This window comes from Apostichopus japonicus, chromosome 17 (assembly GCF_037975245.1).
Source record: "Apostichopus japonicus isolate 1M-3 chromosome 17, ASM3797524v1, whole genome shotgun sequence".
Classification (NCBI taxonomy): Eukaryota; Metazoa; Echinodermata; class Holothuroidea; order Aspidochirotida; family Stichopodidae; genus Apostichopus; species Apostichopus japonicus.
In genome coordinates, this window is record NC_092577.1 from 1,743,623 (window position 1) to 1,768,676 (window position 25,054).

The window sequence follows — 25,054 nt, forward strand, 5'->3', positions numbered from 1 at the left end:
CTTTCATATTAACATGAACCTATTTTCTTTGATGATAGTCTCATACTATCTATATTGAGCTATGCATATGGGACACAGGTACTCTTGCATTCCCACACAAAGGAAATGACACCATCTTCCACATACATCACATGCTACCCACATTACAGGCATTTCAGGCTGAAGACAACCAGGCATGTCCCACCTTTTCCTCTGCCCTGGTGGTTTCACTGCATTCTTCTTAAGTACGGTGAAGACATACTTCCTCGTCAGCAGTACATGCTCATGTGTAAGACTTTCTAAAAGGATGTCCGAGTCAAAGCTAAAGCATTCTGTAAGAAAACCATTGAAATATGGCACAATGGTAGTACAGCATATTTCTTTTTTTTATCTCTTCAAAGTTCACAGATTAAGTCTATCACAATAAGATATACCATAATTCTTTAAGGTATACTGTATTGGCTCAAACTATGCCAGATTTTCAAATATCGTCAAAATTCTTAAACTGCTTAATTACCACGCTGAAAAACATATACTTCACTGGGACATTCAGTCATCTTTTTCTGTGTTCATGCTTCATGTCTGAGAACAATTTGGAGAATTTTTTTCTTTCTTTAAATGAGTTTGTAAATTGGTAGGACCTCTATTGGATATACTCACCATTAATACAAAAGACCCACATGAGTTCCCATCTTTCTGTTGGGCTGACATCAAATGTCCAGTCTTCCATTCTCCATCAAGCTCTCCAACTAGCATTGAGCGATTATGCATGACCTTCCTGAAAGGTTGTAATAATTGCAGATATTTAACATTTTTGAGTCTCAAATATGCTACCTTTGTTTGGAGGAAACAGAACTAGTCTCTCTTGCATTAATTTTATTGAGTTTGAAATTTACAACTATAAACAAGTTACAAAACCAGCTCAATACTTACTTCCATTTTCCTATGTAGGATAGACCCTTTCCAGTGTCCATTGAGTCAAGAATTGACACAGACATCTGTGGAACATTGGCCGCCAAGAGAATCCAATGGTTGTTAGTGATGTTAATGGGCATGAAGATCCATTTAAACATGACCAGATTTATCTAATTGGTTGAAAGAAATGGACAAAAAGCATTATAAGGTACCTTACATCAGTTCAGCAGATAGGAATATAATCATAAGGTTCCAGCCTTACCAGTTTATTGTTATAAGAGGAAACTTCATAGAGAGGAGGCATAATAAGAATATACTGTGTTTAAATAGTTTGCATGCATAGCAACCTATAGAGAAAAGTTGCTTTAGGAGAGCATTGCAAGGAATAACATAGCAGAGCACTTATCCATTTAACGAATATATAACTGAAGCCGTCAAAAAGGACCGAGTCTTCTACGGAAGGTTGCTCTTTAATTTATTCTTCTTCTTTTGTTCTTTAACTTCGTGAAAACTACAAATACAAATAATAATGATACAAACAACTACAAAGTGCACATTCGTTCAAATACATATACAATTGGACAGGCAGAAGCCTTTAGGTCCGGGGTAAACTTATAACATTAAACCATAACATAAATTAACGTACCTCTTTGGACTCTTGAAAATAACGGCTTAGTTGGTAGTCTTAAGGTGTGGGAAAAAAATTATCTTAACAGCATGCATGGCCGTGGTCTGTACAAAGACTTTGCAGTATGGGAGGAATATGCCCAGTGCGAGACGTCTCGGCTTCTCACACAAAACAATTTAAACTAACTATTGTGCGGTGCTGTAATGTGAAGAATTCCGCATCTGGGAATGTTTGCCATGCAAGATTGCACGAGATTGCTGCCGAGCTTACAAATTATAAATACGAACAGGTTTAAATATCAATGAATATATTTTACGCATAGAAATTGTGAATCAACCTTTACAGAATACATGTTACTGTCGGAAAAATGAAAAGCAGGGAAAGGGGTAAAGAAATGCAAAAAGAATCACCTCTCGCATCATCCATGTGTTAAATCTCCCAGCATCCCATAAAACTGCCAGATACGATGGGATGATGAAGACGTGGTTGGTATCACTTGTATTACATTGTGAACGTAGTACAGAGAGGTATGCATTCATTACCTGCAAAATACAAATATGTTCATTTATTAAAGATTAGATGCAGTTCACGTTAACTGGACATATTTCTCGAAGTGAGTCAAGCAACTCATATTTGGATGAGGGTCACTTTCAGTATAGCTTAGTGTATTAAAGCATAAATCAGGGTTTAGGGCCAGGTTGAATAAAGTGGACATCTTGCTGCTATCAGCAACAATTAGATTTGCCATCGGCTGATGGCAAACTATTCATATTATTAAAATGTAAAACGAAAGTGTTACCTTGTCATTAAGCCAGTTTGGGTAGATAAGGCTTTTGAAATCATCATATTCCAACACCTCCCCACACACATGGTAACGTTGCTCCCTGTGAATCCTTTTGAGGTTGGTCGTCTCAGACTTTTCTATTTCTTGCAAGAGTTGGTCTGTCTCTGAGGATTGACATAATTTGTGGGTAAATGGTGCAGCAATGTCCAGTGCTATACTGTACTTTATTTTAGTACATACTGTTGTCTTCACATTAAGTAGTTGAACATGGTTGCTTCTGCCATTCAAAGGCCATTATATTTCAAATGAGAAAAGTCCTTGATGTGACAAGTTTCCTGCAAATATATGTCATAGTGAAGCTGAAGCACAAAGATAATTTATGGGGGTGGGGGGGGTGGGTCTGTTGGTAGAAAAAGGATAGCATTTATGTCTTTTAGATATCATGCTTCAAGATAAATGGTGGGTTAAATGTAACACATTATAAACACAAAACTGTATTTTGTTTTGATACTTAAAAAGTAGTTATCATATTCAGGATTTTCTCACCACTGGATTTGTCACCACTGCCTGTTGCTTCGAAATGTACCCTCTTTTTGGGGGGTGGGTCTGTTGGTAGAAAAAGGATAGCATTTTTGTCTTTTAGATATCTGAAGGCATAGTTTTTTCTTGTGTAGGACATCAGTTGATCTGGTATGAAGTCCAACACCAGAGTTTCAGCCAATGAAGAGACAGTGTTTGTTGTTGTCAACTTAAGGTAGAACTGCTTCAGTGTTCTGTTAAGTGCTTCTACTCCATTGTTTGTTGTGAATGATACATTGAAGCCAGGCAGTGCATATGCTCTGCACCATCGCTGTTAAGTAAATGGGTAATGTTCAGCCTTGAACTGTTCTGAAATATGAACATTTACTGTCTCTTTCATGAAATTGCAATTCTCCTCATTTCATTTTTACTATTGTTGACAGTTTTACCACAAAGTGCTTGTTGTTAGATCATATGCAACTTACAGAGTTCACAGAAGTTAAATTCATATGAAGTGGATAGACTATTAAATGTATCACAAAACTGGACTGTACTTTCCTGTAATTGTACTAAGGTTTCGAGTAGTACCAAGTGTAGCAGAACTAGCAAGCATTGAATTTGAGCTGGCTTTATTTAAACTTCAAAGTACTTAGATATTAAAAGTTCAACTGAAATCATTATCAATCAAACACTGTTTCAGTCATTTACTTGTAAGCCTTAGCTAGAACCTTTGAAGACACTGAACACTTGAACATACGTGTTATCTGTATGAACAAGTATCAGGAAAGCTAATTAACGCAATGTATAGTTACTGTAAGGCCGTACCTATGTGGCATCCAATTTATCTTGCAGGGAATACATCAATTTGATAGTGAATATAGAGTTACTGACAATGCGCAAATTTTGTGTTATTGTAACAATGTTGTCCTAATGAAAACTAGTCATCACACATGCATGTCAATGTATGACACGTTTATAACTAGAAAGACAATGTACTTATATTTATATTAGTTGATTCATAGCAAATATCTTTTATGTACCAGTTATGTGAATAAAAGCTTGGGCAAAAATTGATACGACCTTACAGTTATTGTCTGATAACTTAAATGAAATGATTTATTTTGTAATTGATTCTTGGGAGCTAAAAATCACAAGTAAGAAGGAAAGCAAATAGCTGGATCTCATTTTGGAAGTATTGCATTAATTTTATGATGAAGCAATAACATACCTGACATATGCCAAGCCTTCTAGTCTCAGTGTATGCTTTCAATCTGTTGTTTGAGGCGTACAACTTGCTTGAACGCAAAATGTGGATCCCTTTGTCACACTTTTCTTCTGAGTTTGCTGTTGCAATGTCCCTCAGCATTTTCAAGAGGTGGTGTTGGTTGTCAGTGGTTAGTTGGTTTTTTTTTTCTGTGGAACAAAAAAGATGTTTCATGGTTAGTGTTAAATTGGTGTGGGAAACAACAAAGAAGAAGCCTTCTACTTAACTTAGGTTCTGTGAAAGTGCCAGCTGGTTCAAATCGAAAATGAACTATCAAAGCTGTGGAATCCTTCAGTGTTAATCTGTAGCCCAAAACAGTCTTATGTACATACTGATAGTATGTGGTAAACAATGCTGGAAATGATAAAGCCAACTAATGCCCTCACCATTTATGACATGACCAATTCTGGAACAGAGTAGGTAGATACTAGTAGTAAGTTGATAAGTAGGTTTGTGTTGCAGTCTAGTGCCTGTATTTGATGATAAAAGTTAGATTGAAACCCACCTTCCCTGCACCAGCGGATCCAAGCTTGCTCTCTGTGAAAGCTGCAAACATACTTGTGAGCCTCTGGAAACACATCTTGAAGGGTCTGATACTCTGTTTCAGAATAGTCGATCATAAAGAATCTAGGTTTCCACCGAAGGTTCCACTCCTTGATGATTGATAGGGCCTCTGCAATATGTGCAGTTGTCTCACCCTCACAGATAAAGATTTTCTTAAAGATGTGACACTGATAATGCTCCTCCCATGTGTAATGTTCCTTCCTTTTGTCTAAAAGTTTTGTTCTCACCATCTTTTAAATTTATGTTCTAGTTTTTCCATGTGTTACCAGACAATACAAAATAATGGAATATTTTTTCCACAATAAAGCTACATTCATCCCTATACTGTATTTATAATTTCTTGTGCCATCACAGAATCAGATTTCAAGAGCAAACATTTTGTCACATTTAACTACATTGATAAGGTTTCTCTCCTGTATGATATCTTTCATGTGCCTAAACACATGTAAGTTCATTCATAAGGCTGTTCTCCTCAATGTTGTCTCTTCCCTATGTGTTCTTACATGCTACCTCAGAGCTCCAGATAAAGACAAATTGTTGGCTCCGATATTCACATTGATAGGCTTCTATCCTGTATTTGTACCTTCATGTACCCTCATTTGTCCAGAATCAGCAAACATTTTCATACAGTAGTTTTACTGACAAGGCTTCTCTCCGGTGTGTCGTCTTTCATGGCTCTTCAAACTAGCAGCACGGGCAAAGTTATTGTCACAGTACTTGCACTGATAGGACCTGCCTCCTGTATGTATATTTTCATGTGTCCTCAAACTTTTTCAAATTTAACCACATTAATAAGGTTTCTCTCCTGTGTGATATCTTTCTTGTGTCTACACACATGTAAAGAGAGTGTAAACCATTTGCTACAATTAGTTCGTTCCATGAGACTTTTCGCCTCAAATTATTATCTTTCATCTTGCCTCCAATTTGCAGATAGCATAAACCATCTGCAACAATATTCACATTCTTAAAGTTATATGGACACCTAGCAGATTGGCCCCATATGCATTATATTTGGTGTGTGTGATAAGTTTATTCATAATATGTTGAATTTTTTGGAAAAGCTTGTTTTGTTTCCAAGATATACATATTTAAAGTTTTGATAAATCTGAAAAACCTATTAAATATGTGCAAACTATGCATGATGTAGATAGAGTGTTGCCCTCATCAAAATTCTTATTTTAGCCATTAATAAGTTATCCCCTAAGTACATGCCCACATATATCATTTATATAATGTGATGTTCCTCTTTTCAAAGAAGACAATAAAATATTTAACAAAGAAAAATAACCTTAGGCCACAAACATGTGTTCAATGTCTGTGAAACAAAGGTTATAAAAACAAAGAAATAACGTAACATAATAAGGCAGTAACTCTTTACATCATAAATATGCATAATAAGCTAATGTTTATTCATATATTTAATTAGAATTAAGGACTTTGCAACATGGTCAATCTTTGATGGATAGTTTATGGGAGTGGCAGCTATTTTTATGTTATTTTATGTTAATTAGAGTAATAAGGAAAATATTATTTCTGTTTCCATATACCTTTAAGGGTTCTTCCTACAGTATGTGTTCTATTGCTACTTCAGATCTCCAGATAGAGAAAAAGGCTTCTATCCTACTGTACATGTGTACTTTCACTTAACCACAAATTTAAAGAAAAAGCAACCTTTCTCTCACAGCAGCTACATTGACAAGATTTCTCTCCTGTGTGTGTTCTTTCATGTCTCCTAAATTGTCCAGATTCAGAAAACTTTTTGAGACAGTAATCACACTGATAAGGTTTCTCTCCTGTGTGTGTTCTTTCATGTACCTTTAAATGTCCAGAATCAGCAAACATTTTCTTACAGTAGCTACAGTGATAAGGCTTCTCTCCTGTGTGTGTTGTTTCATGCCTCTTCAAACTAGCAGCACGGGGAAACTTTTTGTCACAGTATTTACACTGAAAGGGTTTCTCTCCTGTGTGTGTTGTTTCATGGCTCTTCAAACTAGCAGCACGGGGAAACTTTTTGTCACAGTATTTACACTGAAAAGATTTCTCTCCTGTGTGTGTTGTTTCATGGCTCTTCAAACTGGAGGGTTGGGCAAAGTTATTGTCACAGTATTTGCACTGATAGAACATGCCTCCTGTATGTATTCTTTCATGTGTCCTCAAACTTCCATATGAAGCAAATGTTTCCTTACAGTAGTTACACTGATAAGGTTTCTCCCCTGTGTGTGTTCTTACGTGTCTCCTCATTTCTCCAGATTTAACAAACATTTTCTTACAGTATTCACACTGATAAGCCTTCTGCCCTGTGTGTGTTTTTTCATGGCTCTTCAAACTAGCAGCATAGGCAAACTTTTTGTCACAATAGTTACACTGATAAGGCTTCTCTCCTGTGTGTGTTTTTTCATGGTTCTTCAAACTAGCAGCATAGGCAAACTTTTTGTCACAATAGTTACACTGATAAGGCTTCTCTCCTGTGTGTGTTCTTTCATGTGTCCTAACCTTTCCACAATCAGCAAACATTTTCTCACAGTATTTACACTTATAAGGCTTCTCTCCTGTGTGTGTTCTTTCATGTATCTTTAATTGTCCAGAATGAGCAAACTTTGTCTTACAGTAGCTACACTGATAAGGCTTCTCTCCTGTATGTGTTCTTTCATGTACCTTTAAATGTCCAGATCTAGCAAACATTTTCATACAGTAGCTACACTGATAAGCCTTCGCTCCTGTGTGCGTTCTTTCATGGTTCTTCAAACTAGCAGCTTGGGTAAACTTTTTGTCACAATAGTTACACTGATAAGGCTTCTCTCCTGTATGTGTTCTTTCATGGATCTTCAAACTAGCAGCTTGGGCAAACTTTTTGTCACAGTAGTTACAGTGATAAGGTTTCTCTCCTGTGTGCTTTCTTTCATGTGTCCTAACCTTTCCACAATCAGCAAACATTTTCTTACAGTATTTACACTTATAAGGCTTCGCTCCTGTGTGTGTTCTTTCATGTATCTTTAATTGTCCAGAATAAGCAAACTTTGTCTTACAGTAGCTACACTGATAAGGCTTCTCTCCTGTATGTGTTCTTTCATGTACCTTTAGATGTCCAGAATAAGCAATCATTTTCTTACAGTATTTACACTGATAAGGTTTCTCTCCTGTGTGTGTTTTTACATGGTTCTTCAAACTAGCAGCATGGGTAAACTTTTTGTCACAATAGTTACACTGATAAGGTTTCTCTCCTGTATGTGTTCTTTCATGGCTCTTCAAACTAGCAGCTTGGGCAAACTTTTTCTCACAGTAGTTACACTGATAAGGCTTCTCTCCTGTATGTGTTCTTTCATGTACCTTCAAATGTCCAGAATAAGCAAACATTTTCTTACAGTAGCTACACTGATAAGGCTTCTCTCCTGTATGTGTTCTTTCATGGCACTTCAAACTAGCAACTTGAGCAAAGTTTTTGTCACAGTACTTGCACTGATAGGACCTGTCTCCTGTATGTATATTTTCATGTGTCCTCAAACTTGCAGATACTGAAAACATTTCCTTACAATAGTTGCACCGATAAGGCTTCTCACCTGTGTGACTTCTTTCATGTGTCCTCATATTACTAGAATCCCGAAACGTTTTCTTACAGTAGTTACATTGATAAGGCTTCTCTCCTGTGTGCATTCTTTCATGTATCTTCAATTGTCCAGAATAAGCAAACATTTTATTACAGTAGCTACAAGGATAAGCCTTCTCTCCTGTGTGTGTTCTTTCATGCCTCTTCACTGTAGAAGATCGTGCAAACTTTTTCTCACAGTAGTTACACTGATAAGGCTTCTCTCCTGTGTGCGTTCTTTCATGTGTCCTAACATTTCCACAATCAGCAAACATTTTCTTACAGTATTTACACTTATAAGGTTTCTCTCCTGTATGTGTTCTTTCATGACTCTTCAAACTAGAGGCTTGGGCAAACATTTTGTCACAGTAGCTACACCGATAGGATCTCTCTTCTTTATGTGTGTTTTCATGTTTTTCCACACTTCCAGAGTGACTAAACAGCTTGTTGCTATCACTACTTTCATCAGGATTCTCTCCTCTATTGAGTGTACATCTAGTTTCATCTAGTTTTCCTGTATTTTGTTTAGAATCATCAGGGTATTCTACCCCATCATTGGCCCCATCCTCCAGTCTGAATAAAACATGACATGAGTAGCTATCATCTGGTTCCACAGACTCCTTTTCTTCCTTCTTAACATCCTGTTGATGTCCTTGGTGATTTGAGTGAGCAATGTGTCCAGAGGACAGTCCCTGCAGTACTGAGAATTTGAAGAAAAACACAAGGTGAAATAATGACAACGAAAAAAAAACTGTTTCAGTGATTCCACTTTACTTCAATGAGAATATTTTACTTAGGACTTCAGACAAGATTAGCTATTTACCTTGCTATTTGTAAGTGATCAGGAAGGTTCTTGCACTGATCAATGTGAAATTGTTCACATGGTTATTTTTTTTTCTTTCTTTGTCTTACTTTACAGCTTCTCGGCCTACTTACTGTCGTACAGTTGTCACATCAGTATATGAACAAGAAATAAGGATACAACCAAGAAGTTAAATATAACAGAGTACAGTATACTATATCTCCAACTGGCTGGATATCTGCTACACTGTACTGATTACAATTAGTGAAAGTAACATCTTTTCTTTGACAATGGATTACAGAGGATGGGACAGGAAGCAGTTGCATAGCCAGGATTTTTTCAGTGAGGGGGCGCTAGGGGTGCTTGACCATTTCCTGGGGCGGCTCGACCATTTTCTTGTTACTATCTAAGCGGAGCGCCACCATGAGTTGGCGCGCAGCGTACCAACATTTTTTAGCTAAAAGGCCACCTAGATCATTGGAAATGACACTTCCCAGGCCTCCTACTGTAAGCTGCTCTAAAGTTTTCTCAACATCCTTTTATTTTGAGATCCCATGTTTTGATATGGTCATCAAATAGTTTAGTGAATAGAAAAAACACAATCTGGTTAGTTACTTTGAAATATCATGACATATCTTTTGTGAGTTTGACACCGGCATTGACATTTTTTGACAAATCTGCAAATTGCGCGTGGAAATTAAGAAAGATTGACTGGGCTTTCAGCCAAGTTACATACTGAAATGACCGAACTATATGTGAAACTGACATCAAAAATTGCATCTGAAATATTATAAGGGTGATAGACTGATTGGCCGGCAGTGGCAAAGCTAGGGGTATTGGTTAGGGGGGCAAGAATGGCCTGTAGGAGCGCCACCACAGGTTGGCATGGAGCGAACAGAATTTTTTTGAGTAAAGACATTCCCTAGATTGCCGGAAAAGACCCTTTACGGGTCTTGCTAATTTGCAGATAATCGAAGAATAAATAGGTGTCATCGCCAATTGTGACAACTCAGAAGTTTATATGGGTGTTGAAAGTACATGCGCCTCATCACAATCCCTGTGGTATCTTTGTGAGTGCTCATGTTTTCGAAAAAATAGATACAAAAACCAGTACAGTTCTTGGAAAGAGTTTCGTACAACAGAATTAAGTGCCGATAAATTAAATACCGCCGTACGTTAGAGCATTTTGTCAGTAAACTACACCAACAAAATGTGACAAATGTCAATAGGTAGATGAGAGTGCAATATAAAAGTCAATAATCGCAAATAAGTTAAAAGTGCTAAAAAGCTGAAAAGGGCACCAGTGACAAAAAAAAGAAAAAAAAGAAGAGTGACAAAGGCAAAGTTTGCCCGAACAGTTGAAGACACAGATTCAGTAGTAAACATGTGTGTTGTAGTCTTGTATAGCCGGAATTATATTATTCATCAGTCGTTAACATGCGTTTTCAGTACAGTGCGACTACTGTAGACTTCTCGGCCTATGCGCTATGTCACGTAAGGTTTTTTCAGCAACTATAGCCTTCTGCCGGTCCGTGGCCGAAGGGTCGTTCATGAGTTGTCATCATGGAGATTCGAGACCATTCAGACCAATGATATTAGGGATGCACCGGATCCAAATTTTTGGATCCGGCCGGAACCGGATTTTGCCGGATAGTACATGAAATCCGGCCGGATAAAATCCGGCCGGAACCGGATTTTTTCACTACACAAAAGAAAATCATTAATAAGAAGTAGAAGTATGAAACAAGGAGCAAATCTTAGGTGAGGTATACGCATATTATAAAGAAGGTGAAATTAAGACCCCATTTATGAGATTAAATATGACTTGAAGTGGTGTAATCTACATTCTTTAATAAAATAACTACAATATTATTGTTGACAAGCTTGATACAGTATGTAAATTTGTTTGCTGGAAAAATACTGGAAAAATACTAAGTTTGTTTTAAAACAGGAAGCTACATTTCACAAATCTCATACTTTATACTGAATAAAAGATTATTTAATTGTTGTTATATAACACTACTATCTGGATTTAGAATTGTCTTTTATTATTCATTATTTGGTAACAAATTTTTACACTGCAATATTATCTGTAAAGTCAAAAATCAAAAAGCATTGCATCTTTCCAGAAGTGGAAGAAACTTCTTATCTATCTTTTATCTATCCTTTAAAATGGAATTGAATGTTCATTAGAACACTTAATGATTTAGGTTTTTCATGAACTTTTAGGAACTTTCATGGTGACAAGAGATATCTCTTTCTGTGAGAAAATTAGATACTGTTTTTCTGTGACTGGCACCCATTTGGTGGAAACTCTTCTAGTCCATTGCTTCATCTATTTATAAAAGTGCCAAGATTACAATTTGCATATTGCCATGACCACAATTGACAGCTTTCTAGACAGGAAATGGACTGTAGTGGTCCACAAAAAGATCCATTGTTTTGACTTCTTAAGGTCCTAATGCACATGTTTGGATTTTGGACATTTCATGCAAGTGTTTCTCTCTGACCATATAAGAGATTGTTTCACACATAAAAATTCAGAGAAAACATGAATGCCAACAGAAATGGGAAAGTAAAGATTTAATGGAACAATATTTTGACTGATAAGTATATGAATGGTCTATTTTAACTGCACAATATTAAACTGATTAAGGCTGCAAGAAATGATTTCACTGCAAACTGTATTTGTTAGCTTCATATTATTACAGTATTTGTATTATTTTGGTTGATCTTTAGAAACAGTGGGTCAGACCATTGAGAAAATTAAATTAAACATGTTAAACCTAATTTTTCCTTACTTTGAATGTTTTTATTAATTTTTGGAAATAGTTTACATTGATTTAAGTTAATACCAACACCTTTATAAGGAATAATTCAGGCCAGATTTTGAAAAAGATCCAGCCAGATTTTGAAAAATATCCGGCCGGATTTTGAAAAATATCCGGCCGGAACCGGAACCGGATAATTTCTCACTATCCGGCCGGATAGTCCGGCCGGACCGGATATCCGGTGCACCCCTAAATAATATATTTTTCGCACATGTTATTTTTTTTTTCGACACCCAAATCTCAGTGGGGGGCGACTGGGGGGCGACAAGCTTTAGTGGGGGGCTGTCGCTCCCCCCCACGCCCCCCTAGCTACGCCACTGACAGGAAGTGACACTGTCCACATAATTACCTTCCTCGTAAACAGAGGTTAAGCTACTAAGAAATGACCACCCTACGACATTATAATGAAGGTTACTTGATATTAGGTGCACAGACAAGTGTACGGTTTCTGTTGTAGAAAGTTACACTGGAAGCCAAAGTGTGAGTGATCTCCTGGGCCTAAGAAGTTGGAAGAGGATATTGATGGCTTAAAAACAAACTGTTCGTAATCTTTCTGACAAGTATGATGAAGGAACTTCCTGTCTATGCTACAAGCTAAGAGTTTGTAAATTTGAACATAGGCAAGGGCAAGGATTTGGGAAAATGCACTGTTTTACTGTTATATATACATTAGGCTTTTCGCGGAACTGTTACCAGTATAAGCGGTGGTATCGTGCACAGGTGACTCTTCCGGTTCCACCTTGACGGAAATCTGAAACATTTCGTTTCCAGTGGATCTGTACTCGGTTCATGAACTTCTTAATCCTTGATAACAATTGAATATCGTGCATCACCCAAACATGTTATTGAAGGGGTAACATATAACTAAAGTATAACTTAGAAGTTTGCATGGACTTCTCAAATGGTATTACTTTTGCAAAGAGCACCATAGAACATTAAAAAATTAATCCACTACTATAGACCGATGCAAGTTCCAAAAATCCACCAGTTTATGGAACGCCAAAAGGACCATAGGTAGCGTTGCTTTCCTAATCAGGAGGTGCAACTACCCTAAACAGGAGGTGCTACAGTCAGGAGCACACCTTATCATCTCACCTCCCTACATGTATAGGAAGATGGGGTATTGTTCGTCATCTCACATCAGAAATGTGAGGAAGTGTATAAGGGAGCAAAAATAATGTTGCGAACTCTTTGACCGTAAGCCTGATCAAGGTCAAACTTGGTGGGTAGGCGATAGACCATGTAAACTCGCGCCTCCGTGCTGATGACATCTTAGGTCAAAGGTCCCAGGTCAAAAACCAAAATGTTGGTTTTTATCCATTTTCTGCTTTTCAGCATGTAGGGTAAGCTATTAGACCAAATCATAAGTAGAGAATGAAGAGGAAATTTTAAATAGGACAGATTTAGGGTCAGGGTAGAAGGTCAAAATACAAAATGGCCTAAATTGTGGGAAAAGTGTGGCATACCGATCCTCGAGGAACCTGACCATGAAAAGTTGTGCATGTGTGATTGATGATGTCATAGGTCAGATACTTCCAAAACTTTGGTTTTAGCCAGTACTTGCTTGTCAGTGTGTTGAAAAAGTTATTAAACTATAAGATATATAATGAATAATGGGACAAATATTAAAACTAGTACTTATGTGGTTGTTAAGGTCAATGTTGAAGTCAATGTAGCCTGGTCAAAGTGGCCTAAATTTATCGAAAGTTTGTGTCGATCGTGAACTCATGGACCATAAGTCGGATTTATTTTGAATTTGGTGGGTAGGTGTCTGGTCTTGTAAACATGCCTGCTTGATTGATGATATCAGAGGTCTAACTTCGGAGGTCAAAGGGTCAAACCTAAAAATTGGTGTTGAGCCAATTTCTGCTTGTCAACATGTACAGTAGGAAAAAGTCATTAAGACACGAAATATGTAGAGATCGAAAAGACAATTACTAGAATATTCCATTTTGGATGTTGGTGGTTAGGTTGAAAGTTGAAACAATAATGTAGGTCAGAGGTGAAATTGGCCCAATTATTGAATGCCTTGCATGAAACAAAAGTGAACTTAGGTAACATTATTTTCTACTAAACTATGAATTTAACTACACCTTAAAAAACTGGATTCTAGCCTATTAACAAAGATGGCAACCAGATCATGCATTCAGAAGTAATCCAACAATCACTTTTGTCTTGGGAGATGAGATCTGCAACATCATGGATTGCCGACTTCAATGCTCATTTCTTGCCACAGGCAAAAGTATGCTCTGCGTTGGTGATGTCGTGTGCGTAGGTTGGGGAAATAAATTACTACAAGGTATAGAGGTCAAATGGTGCATTTTGATGCAAATGTTAACCAAAAATTAGCTCTACTGTATAATTCCTGTCGGTCCAAATGCAAGGTTGTGGTAAGAGATACGCTGTAGTGCAACTGACATTTTCAGAATATGCTTATTTTATAGTGGTCCAAGCACACAATAAATTTGGTAATTTTTATAGAAGTGGTCTAACCACAGCTGTTCATGATTTGACATGGAATGACCCAAAAGGAACTCCTGAGAGCCAGTTGGCTTAAAGATTCCTTTTCATATTTTGTTTGAAGACATTCAATGGTGAATTTGATCTCTTTTGTCCTCAAATGACCTGTGACCTCTGAGATCACCCAGTCTACAATGGTAAACGTTTTAAAATTTCACAGGAAATTGATTTCTTTGTTATTTAAGAAACAGACATGAAAGCACACTCCCAGGGATAGTCTGAAAACTATTTCCAGTATTTATTCCTAGGAACTTACAGGTGGTTAAGAGTGAAATCTATAACATAAGATGACATTCAACATGATATTTCATGTGCTTACATATATTTTCCTTGGGTTAACAATTTATATCATTCAGTTGTAGGTATACTAAAACTACTAGTTCTCTGTGTCACAGAGGCATGCGAACAAGAAATAAGGGCATGAACAAGTAGTTTAATTTTACAGAGTATATTAAATCACCATGATATTTCATGTGCTGACATATTTCCCTGGTGATTAACAAAATGACATTCAGTAGTAGGCATACTAAAACAACTAGTTCTCTGTATTAATAAACTGAAGTTCATATTCAGACATAATGTTACAAGAGTATTTACATATTATGAATGCTAAATGTTTCTCCTGTGTATATTCTTTGAAGTCTTTTCCAATTGCTGAACTACTAAGGCTTTGCTCCAGTAGGTGTTTTTCCATGTACTCTACCCTTCCAACTTCCAAACTAAGCAAATTATTTGGGCCACAGTCTCTCTAGTGTGTGTTCATTCTTGTGTGTGTTCCTCCATGTGTCTTCCAGATTTAACAAACTTTGCTTATTTTTCTCTACGGTATGTATTCACATCTCCTCAATTGACCAGATAAGCAAAGATTTTCTTAAAAAGTGACACTGATAATGCTCCTCCCATGTGTAATTTTCCTTCCTTTTGTCTACAAGCTTTTTCTCACCATAGTTAAACTTATGTTCTAGTTCTTTCATGTGTTACCAGACAACCCTAAATAATGGAATATTTTTTCCACAAATAAGCTACATTCATCCCTATACTGTATTTATAATTTCTTGCGCCATCACAGTATCAGATTTCAAGAGCAAACATTTTGTCACATTTAACTACATTGATAAGGTTTCTCTCCTGTATGATATCTTTCATGTGCCTAAACACATGTAAGTTCATTCATGAGGCTGTTCTCCTCAATGTTGTCTCTTCCCTATGTGTTCTTACATGCTACCTCAGAGCTCCAGATAAAGACAAATTGTTGGCTCCAATATTCACATTGATAGGCTTCTATCCTGTATTTGTACCTTCATGTCTCCTCATTTGTCCAGAATCAGCAAACATTTTCATACAGTAGTTTTACTGACAAGGCTTTTCTCCGGTGTGTCTTCTTTCATGGCTCTTCAAACTAGCAGCACGGGCAAAGTTATTGTCACAGTATTTGCACTGATAGGACCTGTCTCCTGTATGTATTCTTTCATGTGTCCTCAAACTTCCAGATAAAGCAAATGTTTCCTTACAACAGCTGCACCGATAAGGCTTCTCTCCTGTGTGTCTTCTTTCATGTTTCCTCAATTGTCCAGATTCAGCAAACATTTTCTTACAGTATTTACACTGATAACGCTTCTTTCTTGTGTGTGTTCTTTCATGTCTCCTCATTTGTCCAGAATAAGCAAACTGTGTCTTACAGTAACTACACTGATACGGTTTTTCTCCTGTATGTGTTCTTTCATGGCACTTCAAATGGGCAGATTGGGGAAACTTCTTGTCACAGTAGTTACACTGATAAGGTTTCTCTCCTGTATGTGTTCTTTCATGGCGCTTCAAATGGGCAGATTGGGGAAACTTTTTCTCACAGAAGTTACACTGATAAGGCTTCTCTCCTGTATGTGTTCTTTCATGTACCTTTAATTGTCCATCATAAGCAAACTTTGTCTTACAGAATTTACACGGATAAGGTTTCTCTCCTGTATGTGTTCTTTCATGGCTCTTCAAACTAGCAGGCTGGGTAAACTTTTTGTCACAATAGTTACACTGATAAGGCTTTTCTCCTGTGTGTGTTCTTACATGTCTCTTCAATTGTTGAGATGCAGCAAACTTTTTGTCACAGCAGTTACACTGATAAGGCTTCAATCCTGTGTGTCGTCTTTCATGGCTCTTCAAACTAGCAACTTGAGCAAAGTCTTTGTCACAGTACTTGCACTGATAGGACCTGTCTCCTGTATGTATATTTTCATGTGTCCTCAAACTTGCAGATACAGAAAACGTTTCCTTACAATAGCTGCACTGATAAGGCTTCTCACCTGTGTGACTTCTTTCATGTATCCTCCTTTTACCAGAATCAGGAAACGCTTTCTTACAGTAGTTACACTGATAAGGTTTCTCTCCTGTGTGCATTCTTTCATGTATCTTCAATTGTCCAGCATAAGCAAACATTTTCTTACAGTAGCTACACTGATAAGCCTTCTCTCCTGTGTGTGTTCTTTCATGCATCTTCACAGTAGTAGCTTGTGCAAACTTTTTGTCACAGTAGTTACATTGATAAGGCTTCTCTCCTGTGTGGGTTCTTTCATGTCTCCTTATTTTTCCACAATCAGCGAACATTTTCTTACAATATTTACACTTATAAGGCTTCTCTCCTGTGTGCGTTCTTTCATGTATCTTTAATTGTCCAGAATAAGCAAACTTTTTCTTACAAAAGCTACACTGATAAGGTTTCTCTCCTGTATGTGTTCTTTCATGGCTTTTCAAACTACCAGCTTGGGTAAACTTTTTGTCACAGTAGTTACACTGATAGGACCTCTCTCCTGCATGTGTGTTTTCATGTTTTTCCACACTTCCAGAGTGACTAAACAGATTGTTGCCATCACTACTTTCACCAGGATTTTCTCCTCTATTAAGTGTACAAATCTCTGTATTTTCTGGTTTTACTATATTTTGTTTGGAATCATCAGGGAATTCTTCTCCATCATTTGCCTCGTCCTCCAGTCTGAATAAAACATGACATGAGTAGCTATCAACTGGTTCCCCAGACTCCTTTTCTTCCTTCTTAACATCCTGTTGATGTCCTTGGTGGTGTGAGTGAGCAATGTGTCCAGAGGACAGTCCCTGCGATACTGAGAATTTGAAGGAAAACACAAGGTTAAATAATGACAATGAAAAACAAACTGGTTCAGTGATTCCACTTTACTTAAATGAGAATATTTCACTTAGGACTTCAGATAAAATTTGCTATCTACCTTGCTATTTGTAAGTGATCAGGAAGGTTCTTGCACTGATCAATGTGAAATTGTTCACATGGTTATTTTTCTTTCGTTGTCTTACTTTACAGCTTTTCAGCCTACTCAGTACAGTTGTCACATCAGTATATGAACAAGAAATAAGGATACAACCAAGAAGTAAAATATAACAGAGTATACTAGATCTCCAACTGGCTGGATATCTGCTACTGAATACAATTAGTGAAAGAAACATTTATTCTTTGACAATGGATTACAGAGGATGGGACAGGAAGTGACACTATCCACATATTTACCTTCCTAGTAAACAGAGGTTAAGCTACTAAGAAATGACCACCCTACGACATTATAATGAAGGTTACTTGATATTAGGTGCATAGACAAGTGTACGGTTTCTGTTGTAGAAAGTTACACCGGAAGCCAAAGTGTGAGTGATCTCCTGGGCCTAAGAAGTTGGAAGAGGATATTGATGGCTTGTAAACAAACTGTTCGTAATCTTTCTGACAAGTATAATGAAGGAACTTCCTGTCTATGCTACAAGCTAAGAGATTGTAAATTTGAACATAGGCAAGGGCAAGGACTTGGGAAAATGCACTGTTTTACTGTGATACAGTACATTAGGCATTTCGCGGAACTGTTACCAGTATAAGCGGTGATATCGTGCACAGGTGACTCTTCCGGTTCCACCTTGACGGAAATCTGAAACATTTCGTTTCCAGTGGATCTGTACTCGGTTCATGAACTTCTTAATCCTTGATAACAATTGAATATCGTGCATCACCAAAACATGTTATTGAAGTTGCAACATATAACTAAAGTATAACTTAGAAGTTTGCATGGACTTCTCAAATGGTATTACTTTTGCAAAAAGCACCATAGAACATTAAAAAGTTAAACCACTTCTATAGACCGATGCAAGTTCCAAAAATCCACCAGTTTATGGAACGCCAAAAGGAACGTAGGTGGCGTTGCTTTCCTAATCAGGAGGTGCAACTACCCTAAACAGGAGGTGCTACAGTCAGGAGCACACCTTATCATCTCACCTCCCTACATGTATAGGAACTTTAGGAAGATGGGATATTGTTCGTCATCTCACATCAGAAATGTGAGGAAGTTTATGAGGGAGCAAAAATAGTGTTGCGAACTCTTTGACCGTAAGCCTGATCAAGTTCAAACTTGGTGGGTAGGCGATAGACCATGTAAACTCGTGCCTTCGTGCTGATGACATCTTAGGTCAAAGGTCCCAGGTCAAAAACCAAAATGTTGGTTTTTATCCATTTTCTGCTTTTCAGCATGTAGGTAAAAGGCATTAGACCACACGATATGTAGAGAATGAAGAGGAAATTTTAAATAGGACAGATTTAGGTGTTTAGGATCAGGGTAGAAGGTCAAAATTCAAAATGGCCTAAATTGTGGAAAAAGTGTTTGGCATACCCCTCCTCGACCCAAACTCCTATCAAGTTCAAACTGGTGGGAAGGTACCTGACCATGAAAAGTTGTGCATGTGTGATTGATGATATCATAGGTCAGATACCTCCAAAACTTTGGTTTTAGCCAGTACTTGCTTGTCAATGTGTTGAAAAAGTTATTTAACTATAAGATATGTAGAGAACAATGGGACATATGTGGTCTAAATTTATCGAAAGTGTGTGTCGATCGTGAACTCATGGACCTTAAGTCGGATTTATTTTGAATTTGGTGGGTAGGTGTCTGGTCTTGTAAACATAATGCATGCTTGATTGATGATGTAAGAGGTCTAACTTCGGAGGTCAAAGGGTCAAACCTAAAAATTGATGTTGAGCCATTTTCTGCTTGTCAACATGTACAGTAGGAAAAAGTCATTAAGACACAAAATATGTAGAGATCGATAAGACAATTACTAGAATATTCCATTTTGGATGTTGATGGTTAGGTTGAAAGTTGAAACAATGTAGGACAGAGGTGAAATTGGCCCAATTATTGAATGCCTTGCATGAAACAAAAGTGATGGTTAGGTAACATTATTTTCTACTAAACTATAAATTAAACTGCAAATTGAAACTGGGTTCCAGCTTATTAACAAGACGGTAAGCAGATGCATTCAGATGCAACCCAACAATCACTTTCTTCTTGGAGATGAGATCTGCATCGTCATGGATTGCCGACTTCAATGCTCATTTCTTGCCAAAGGCAAAAGTATTCTCTGCGTTGGTGATGTCGTGTGCGTATGTATGTTATTTCCAAACTTTCTGGAGAGGTGAGATGGAGGGGAGGGAGAAGGAAGCAAACAGTTTAGGAAAACATTTGGAGGTAAAAGAAAACTCATCACATGCAAATTGAGGGGAAAACCCCCAGCCCACATGGGGGGTTCCAAATTTACTCAGAGTGATTTAGGTGGTGCATGGACCTTAATTAATGGACAGTGTTGTTTTCAGATAAAGCTGTTACAAATGACGATTGAGGGGTAGTTAATTGCTACCCTAACGAGGCTCACTTTGGGTGGTTTGAGAAATAATTACTACAAGGTATAGAGGTCAAATGGTGCATTTTGATGCAAATGTTAACTATAAATTAGCTCTACTGTATAACTACTGTTGGTCCAAATGCAAGGTTGTGGTAAGAGATACGCTGCAGTGCAACTGAAATTTTCAGAATATGCTTATTTTATAGTGGTCCAAGCACACAATAAATTTGGTAATTCCTATAGAAGCGGTCTAACCACAGCTGTTCGTGATTTGACACGGAATGACCCAAAAGGAACTCCTGAGAGCCAGTTGGCTTAAAGATTCCTTTCCATATTTTGTTTGAAGACATTCAATGGTGAATTTGATCTCTTTTGTCCTCAAATGACCTGTGACCTCTGAGATCACCCAGTCTACAATGGTAAACATTTTAAAATTTTACAGGAAATTTATCTTTCTTTGTTATTTACAGGGATGAGACTGAGCCGGGGAAAAAAATCTGAAATTTATCCATCGCCGTCCTGTGGGAGGGGTTTAAGGGGAGGGGGTGTCCCCCTCCCCTTTAGAAATTTTTTGTCAGGTAAGGAGGGCTTAGATGCAAAATGGTGGACTCTAGATGGAATCTATCACATCACGTAACTCGCCAAAAAAGTGTTGAATTTCTGCTTGTATAATTTATCCATTAGATTTTTTGAACCAAAAAAAGGCTTTTTGCTTGCTTTGTGCTACTTGATTCCACCACTGGTCAAATTCGGTGTTTCTTCCCTTCACAGTCCAGCATGTTCGGCAAAAAAATAAAAAATAAAATAAAAAATTTAATAAAAAAAATAATAAAAAACGCGAATTACGAGAAAAAACGCGAAAATGAAAAAAAAAAAAAAAAAAAAATAGGAAATCCGCGTTTCCGCGGAAGAGTCTCATGCCTGTATTTAAGAAACAGACATGAAAGCACACTCCCAGGGATAGATTGAAAAATATTTCCAGTATTTGTTCCCAGGATATTAAAGGTGGACTAAGAGTGAAATCTATAACATTAGATGACATTCAACATGATATTTCATGTGCTTACATATTTTCCTTGGGTTAACAATTCATATCATTCAGTTGTAGGTATACTAAAACTACTAGTTCTCTGTGTCACAGAGGCATGCGAACAAGAAATAAGGGCATGAACAAGTAGTTGAATTTTACAGAGTATATTAAATCACCATGATATTTCATGTGCTTACCTATTTCCCTGGTGATTAACAAAATGACATTCAGTAGTAGGTATACTAAAACAACTAGTTCTCTGTATTGATAAACTGAAGTTCATATTTAGACATAATGTTACAAGAGTATTGACATATTATGAGTGCTAAATGATTCTCCTGTGTATATTCTTTGAAGTCTTTTCCAATTGCTGAACTACTAAGGCTTTGCTCTGGTAGGTGTTTTTCCATTTACTCTACCCTTCCAACTTCCAAACTGAGCCAAGAATTTGGGCCACAGTCTCTCTAGTGAGTGTTCATTCTTGTGTGTGTTCCTCCATGTGTCTTCCAGATTGAGCAAACTTTGCTTATTTTTCTCTATGGTATGTATTCACTTCTCCTCAATTGTCCAGATAAGCAAAGATTTTCTTTAAGAAGTGACACTGATAATGCAACTCCCATGTGTAATTTTCCTTCCTTTTGTCTAAAAGCTTTTTCTCACCATCTTTTAAATTTATGTTCTAGTTCTTCCATGTGTTACCAGACAACCCTAAATAATGGAATATTTTTTTTCCATAATTTAGCTACATTCACTCCTGTACTGTACTGTATGTATAAATTCATGTGCCACCACAGAATCAGAATTCAAGAGCAAACATTATGTCACATATAACTACATTGATAAGGTTTCTCTCCTGTATGATATCTTTCATGTGCCTAAACACATGTAAGTTCATTCATGAGGCTGTTCTCCTCAATGTTGTCTCTTCCCTATGTGTTCTTACATGCTACCTAAGAGCTCCAGATAAAGACAAATTGTTGGCTCCGATATTCACATTGATAGGCTTCTATCCTGTATTTGTACAGGTTCATGTCTCCTCATTTGTCAAAATTCAGCAAAGATTTTCTTACAGTGGTTACACTGATAAGGCTTCTCTCTTGTAAGTGTTATTTAATGTCCCCAGATCCAGCAAACTCTTTCTTACAATAGTGTCACAGCTTAAAGGTGTCTACCTTGTGTGTATTCTTTCATGTCTCCTCATACTTTTAGATACAGCAAATGTTTTCTTACAGTAGTTACACTCAAAAGGCTTCTCTCCTGTATGTATTCTTTCATGTACCCTCATTTGTCCAGAAGAAGCAAACGTTTTCTTACAGTAGTTACACTGATAAGGCTTCTCTCCTGTATGTATTCTTTCATGTACCCTCATTTGTCCAGAAGAAGCAAACGTTTTCTTACAGTATTTACACTGATAAGGCTTCTCTCCTGTATGTGTTCTTTCATGGATCTTGGAATGAAAATGTTGGGAAAACTTTTTGTCACAGTAGTTACACTGATAAGGTTTCTCCCCTGTATGTGTTCTTTCATGGCTCTTCAAACTAGCAGGTTGGGTAAATTGTTTGTCACAATAGTTACACTGATAAGGCCTCTCTCCTGTGTGTGTTCTTTCATGTCTCATCAATTGTCCAGAATGAGAAAACGTTGTCTTACAGTAGCTACACTGATAAGGTTTCTTTCCTGTATGTGTTCTTTCATGACTCTTCAGATAAGCAGCTCGGGCAAACATTTTTTCACAGTAGTTGCACTGATAAGGCTTCTCTCCTGTGTGCATTCTTTCATGTATCTTCAATTGTCCAGCATAAGCAAGCATTTTCTTACAGTAGCTACACTGATAAGATTTCTCTCCTTTATGTGTTCTTTCATGGCTCTTCAAACTACCAGCTTGGGTAAACTTTTTGTCACAGTAGTTACACTGATAGAACCTCTCTCGTGCATGTGTGTTTTCATGTTTTTCCACAGTTCCAGAGTGACTAAACAGCTCGTTGCCATCACTACTTTCACCAGGATTCTCTTCTCTATTAAGTGTACAAATCTCTGTATTTTCTGGTTTTACTATATTTTGTTTAGCATCATCAGGGAATTCTTCTCCATTATTAGCCTCATCCTCCAGGCTGAATAAAACATGACATGAGTAGCTATCAACTGGTTCCCCAGACTCCCTTTCTTCCTTCTTAACATCCTGTTGCATTTCTGGGTAATGTGGGTGAGTAATGTGTCCAGACGACAGTCCCTGCAATACTGAGAGTAGAAGCAAAAACGAGGTGTACAGTAATAATGACAACAAAAAACCAACTGATTTAGTGATTCCAGTTTTCTCAAATGAGAATATTTCATCTAGGACTACAGATCAGATTTATTCTCAACCTTATTATTTGTATGAGATCAGGAAGGTTCTTGCACTGACCATAAAATATTTTCTACAAGGTTATTACTTTGTTTTATTTTACAGGCCTACTTACTAACTTAGTATAGTAATACAATAGACTTTTCGCGGAACCGTTACCAGTATTAACAGTGGTCTCGTGCACAGGTGACCCTGGTTCCACCTTCACGGAAATCTGAAACATTTTGTTTCCCGTGGATCTGTACTCGGTTGATGACCTTCTGTTGTTGATCCGTTTTGTCTTCCGAATTTCTTTTTAATACTTGGTAACATTTGATAATCGTGCATCACTCAAACAAGTTATTGAGGTTGCAACATAGCATGGCTAAGGAAGTCTGATTTGTAAATTGTAGGCTGATTGGTAAATCTTGATATACGGCTCTGTCTATATTTAGAAGTATACGGCTCTGGGCCAGACTTAGTTTACTATATGTACGAATACAAGGTATCGTCTTGAAACGCCTGGATGCTTTCAACAAGTTAACTGCGACTGGCTCGCAATTACACCAACGGCAACTGACAATGAATACAAAGTTCAGACAAACAATTTTTCGCGCTTCCAAAATCTTTCCCCATGCCTGGTGAGTGAAAGAAATCTCTGTTCTCTCTCCATATTGATCCAGAGTACAAAATGTAACCTCTGTCGCACTAGAGAGTCTCCATAACAGCTGCCTAGTCGTACAACTACCTTACAAAACACTTTATAATGTAGATACGGACAGTGGTATCAACGTTCAAGTCGCAAAACAACAAAGATTGCACAATGTAGTAAGAAAAGTCACCCAACATGGGCACGAAAATTAAACATGCCCCAGTCTGCTTGCATCGAAACTGTGACCTTCGGAAAGGGAAAAGATACTACGCATGAACATATGCTTTGCACAATATGCCAGAGCTTAATCCATACCAAGTTATATCGCTGCTCTTTATTGTTATTCACTGTCAATCCATTCCTAATATTGGAACTGTCCAGTATGAACGCGAAAGAGTCGTGGCTATACAAAAGTTATAGCTGTGATGTAATTACTTTCCATGCAACGATTTTGAGAACGATTATATTGCATCGAAACTAAATTTTATCTCAACAAAATCCTGTAAAGTTTACGAAAATGTGAATATAAGTAGATGTACCCTTACAGTCTTGAGTAAACAGGAATATCTTACACTAGTAGCAAACTTGGGCAACATCTGATATGTAAATAACATTTGAACACTGTTATTATCACCTTCACAAAAAACAATAGGACTTTTTGCCTGGCGATATAGCGTTCCTTGCCTAATATCATATCACCTATCATATGGAATTAGTATTGAGGTCTGAGTCACAGTCCCGATGTAAGGGGGCTGAGAGCTGATCAGTCGTTTGGAATTTGGTTTAAAATATAAAATAAAATATATCTACAAAGCTAGTACGCCAAATATCCATCACTCTGTTGTTGAGCTATTGCAGACTCAAGCAATTGTCACAGACGCACACACCAACCCAAACCCCAACAAACACATGTGTACACACGCCAGTCTGACTGCATAGTGTTCTAATGCCGGTAATCTATCTCACTTAGTTTCGAATGAGGTGTAA

General features: G+C 37.4%; 4 protein-coding genes and 1 long non-coding RNA gene across 6 annotated transcripts in view; 1 reads left to right on the top strand and 4 right to left on the bottom strand.

Moving 5' to 3' along the window:
• The window catches only part of LOC139984987 (uncharacterized), a 32,085-nt gene extending 31,794 nt beyond the window's left edge, over positions 1-291 (bottom strand). Inside the window, exon 1 of the mRNA XM_071999160.1 lies at positions 185-291. The gene's annotated coding sequence lies outside the window, so the exon portion shown is untranslated. The remainder of the gene's footprint in view (positions 1-184) is intronic.
• LOC139984993 (uncharacterized) lies at positions 185-6,052 on the bottom strand. 2 transcript variants are annotated; one of them, XM_071999167.1, is made up of 7 exons: positions 4,595-6,052; positions 4,054-4,238; positions 2,853-2,912; positions 1,933-2,064; positions 913-1,064; positions 640-757; positions 185-311 (listed from the first exon to the last, which is right to left on the bottom strand). In XM_071999167.1, the coding sequence occupies exons 1-7, from the start codon at positions 4,881-4,883 to the stop codon at positions 279-281; spliced, it is 969 nt and encodes a 322-aa protein (XP_071855268.1). In that variant the 5' UTR covers positions 4,884-6,052; the 3' UTR covers positions 185-278. The 2 variants fall into 2 exon arrangements, with proteins under 2 accessions (XP_071855268.1, XP_071855267.1); XM_071999166.1 differs by lacking the exon at positions 185-311 and having other exon boundaries at positions 354-757.
• Positions 6,053-6,200: 148 nt separating this feature from the next.
• LOC139984981 (uncharacterized) lies at positions 6,201-12,961 on the bottom strand. Its single transcript, XM_071999147.1, has 2 exons — positions 12,563-12,961; positions 6,201-8,936 (listed from the first exon to the last, which is right to left on the bottom strand). The coding sequence occupies exons 1-2, from the start codon at positions 12,627-12,629 to the stop codon at positions 6,274-6,276; spliced, it is 2,730 nt and encodes a 909-aa protein (XP_071855248.1). The 5' UTR covers positions 12,630-12,961; the 3' UTR covers positions 6,201-6,273.
• Positions 8,820-11,830, top strand: LOC139985003 (uncharacterized). The gene is made up of 2 exons (XR_011799253.1): positions 8,820-8,961; positions 9,156-11,830. It is a non-coding gene; the product is annotated as an uncharacterized lncRNA (long non-coding RNA).
• Positions 12,962-14,821: 1,860 nt separating the features above from the next.
• Positions 14,822-24,850, bottom strand: LOC139985000 (uncharacterized). Its single transcript, XM_071999176.1, has 3 exons — positions 23,596-24,850; positions 22,306-23,330; positions 14,822-17,149 (listed from the first exon to the last, which is right to left on the bottom strand). The coding sequence occupies exons 1-3, from the start codon at positions 23,657-23,659 to the stop codon at positions 15,740-15,742; spliced, it is 2,499 nt and encodes an 832-aa protein (XP_071855277.1). The 5' UTR covers positions 23,660-24,850; the 3' UTR covers positions 14,822-15,739.
• Between the last annotated feature and the right edge of the window lie 204 nt (positions 24,851-25,054).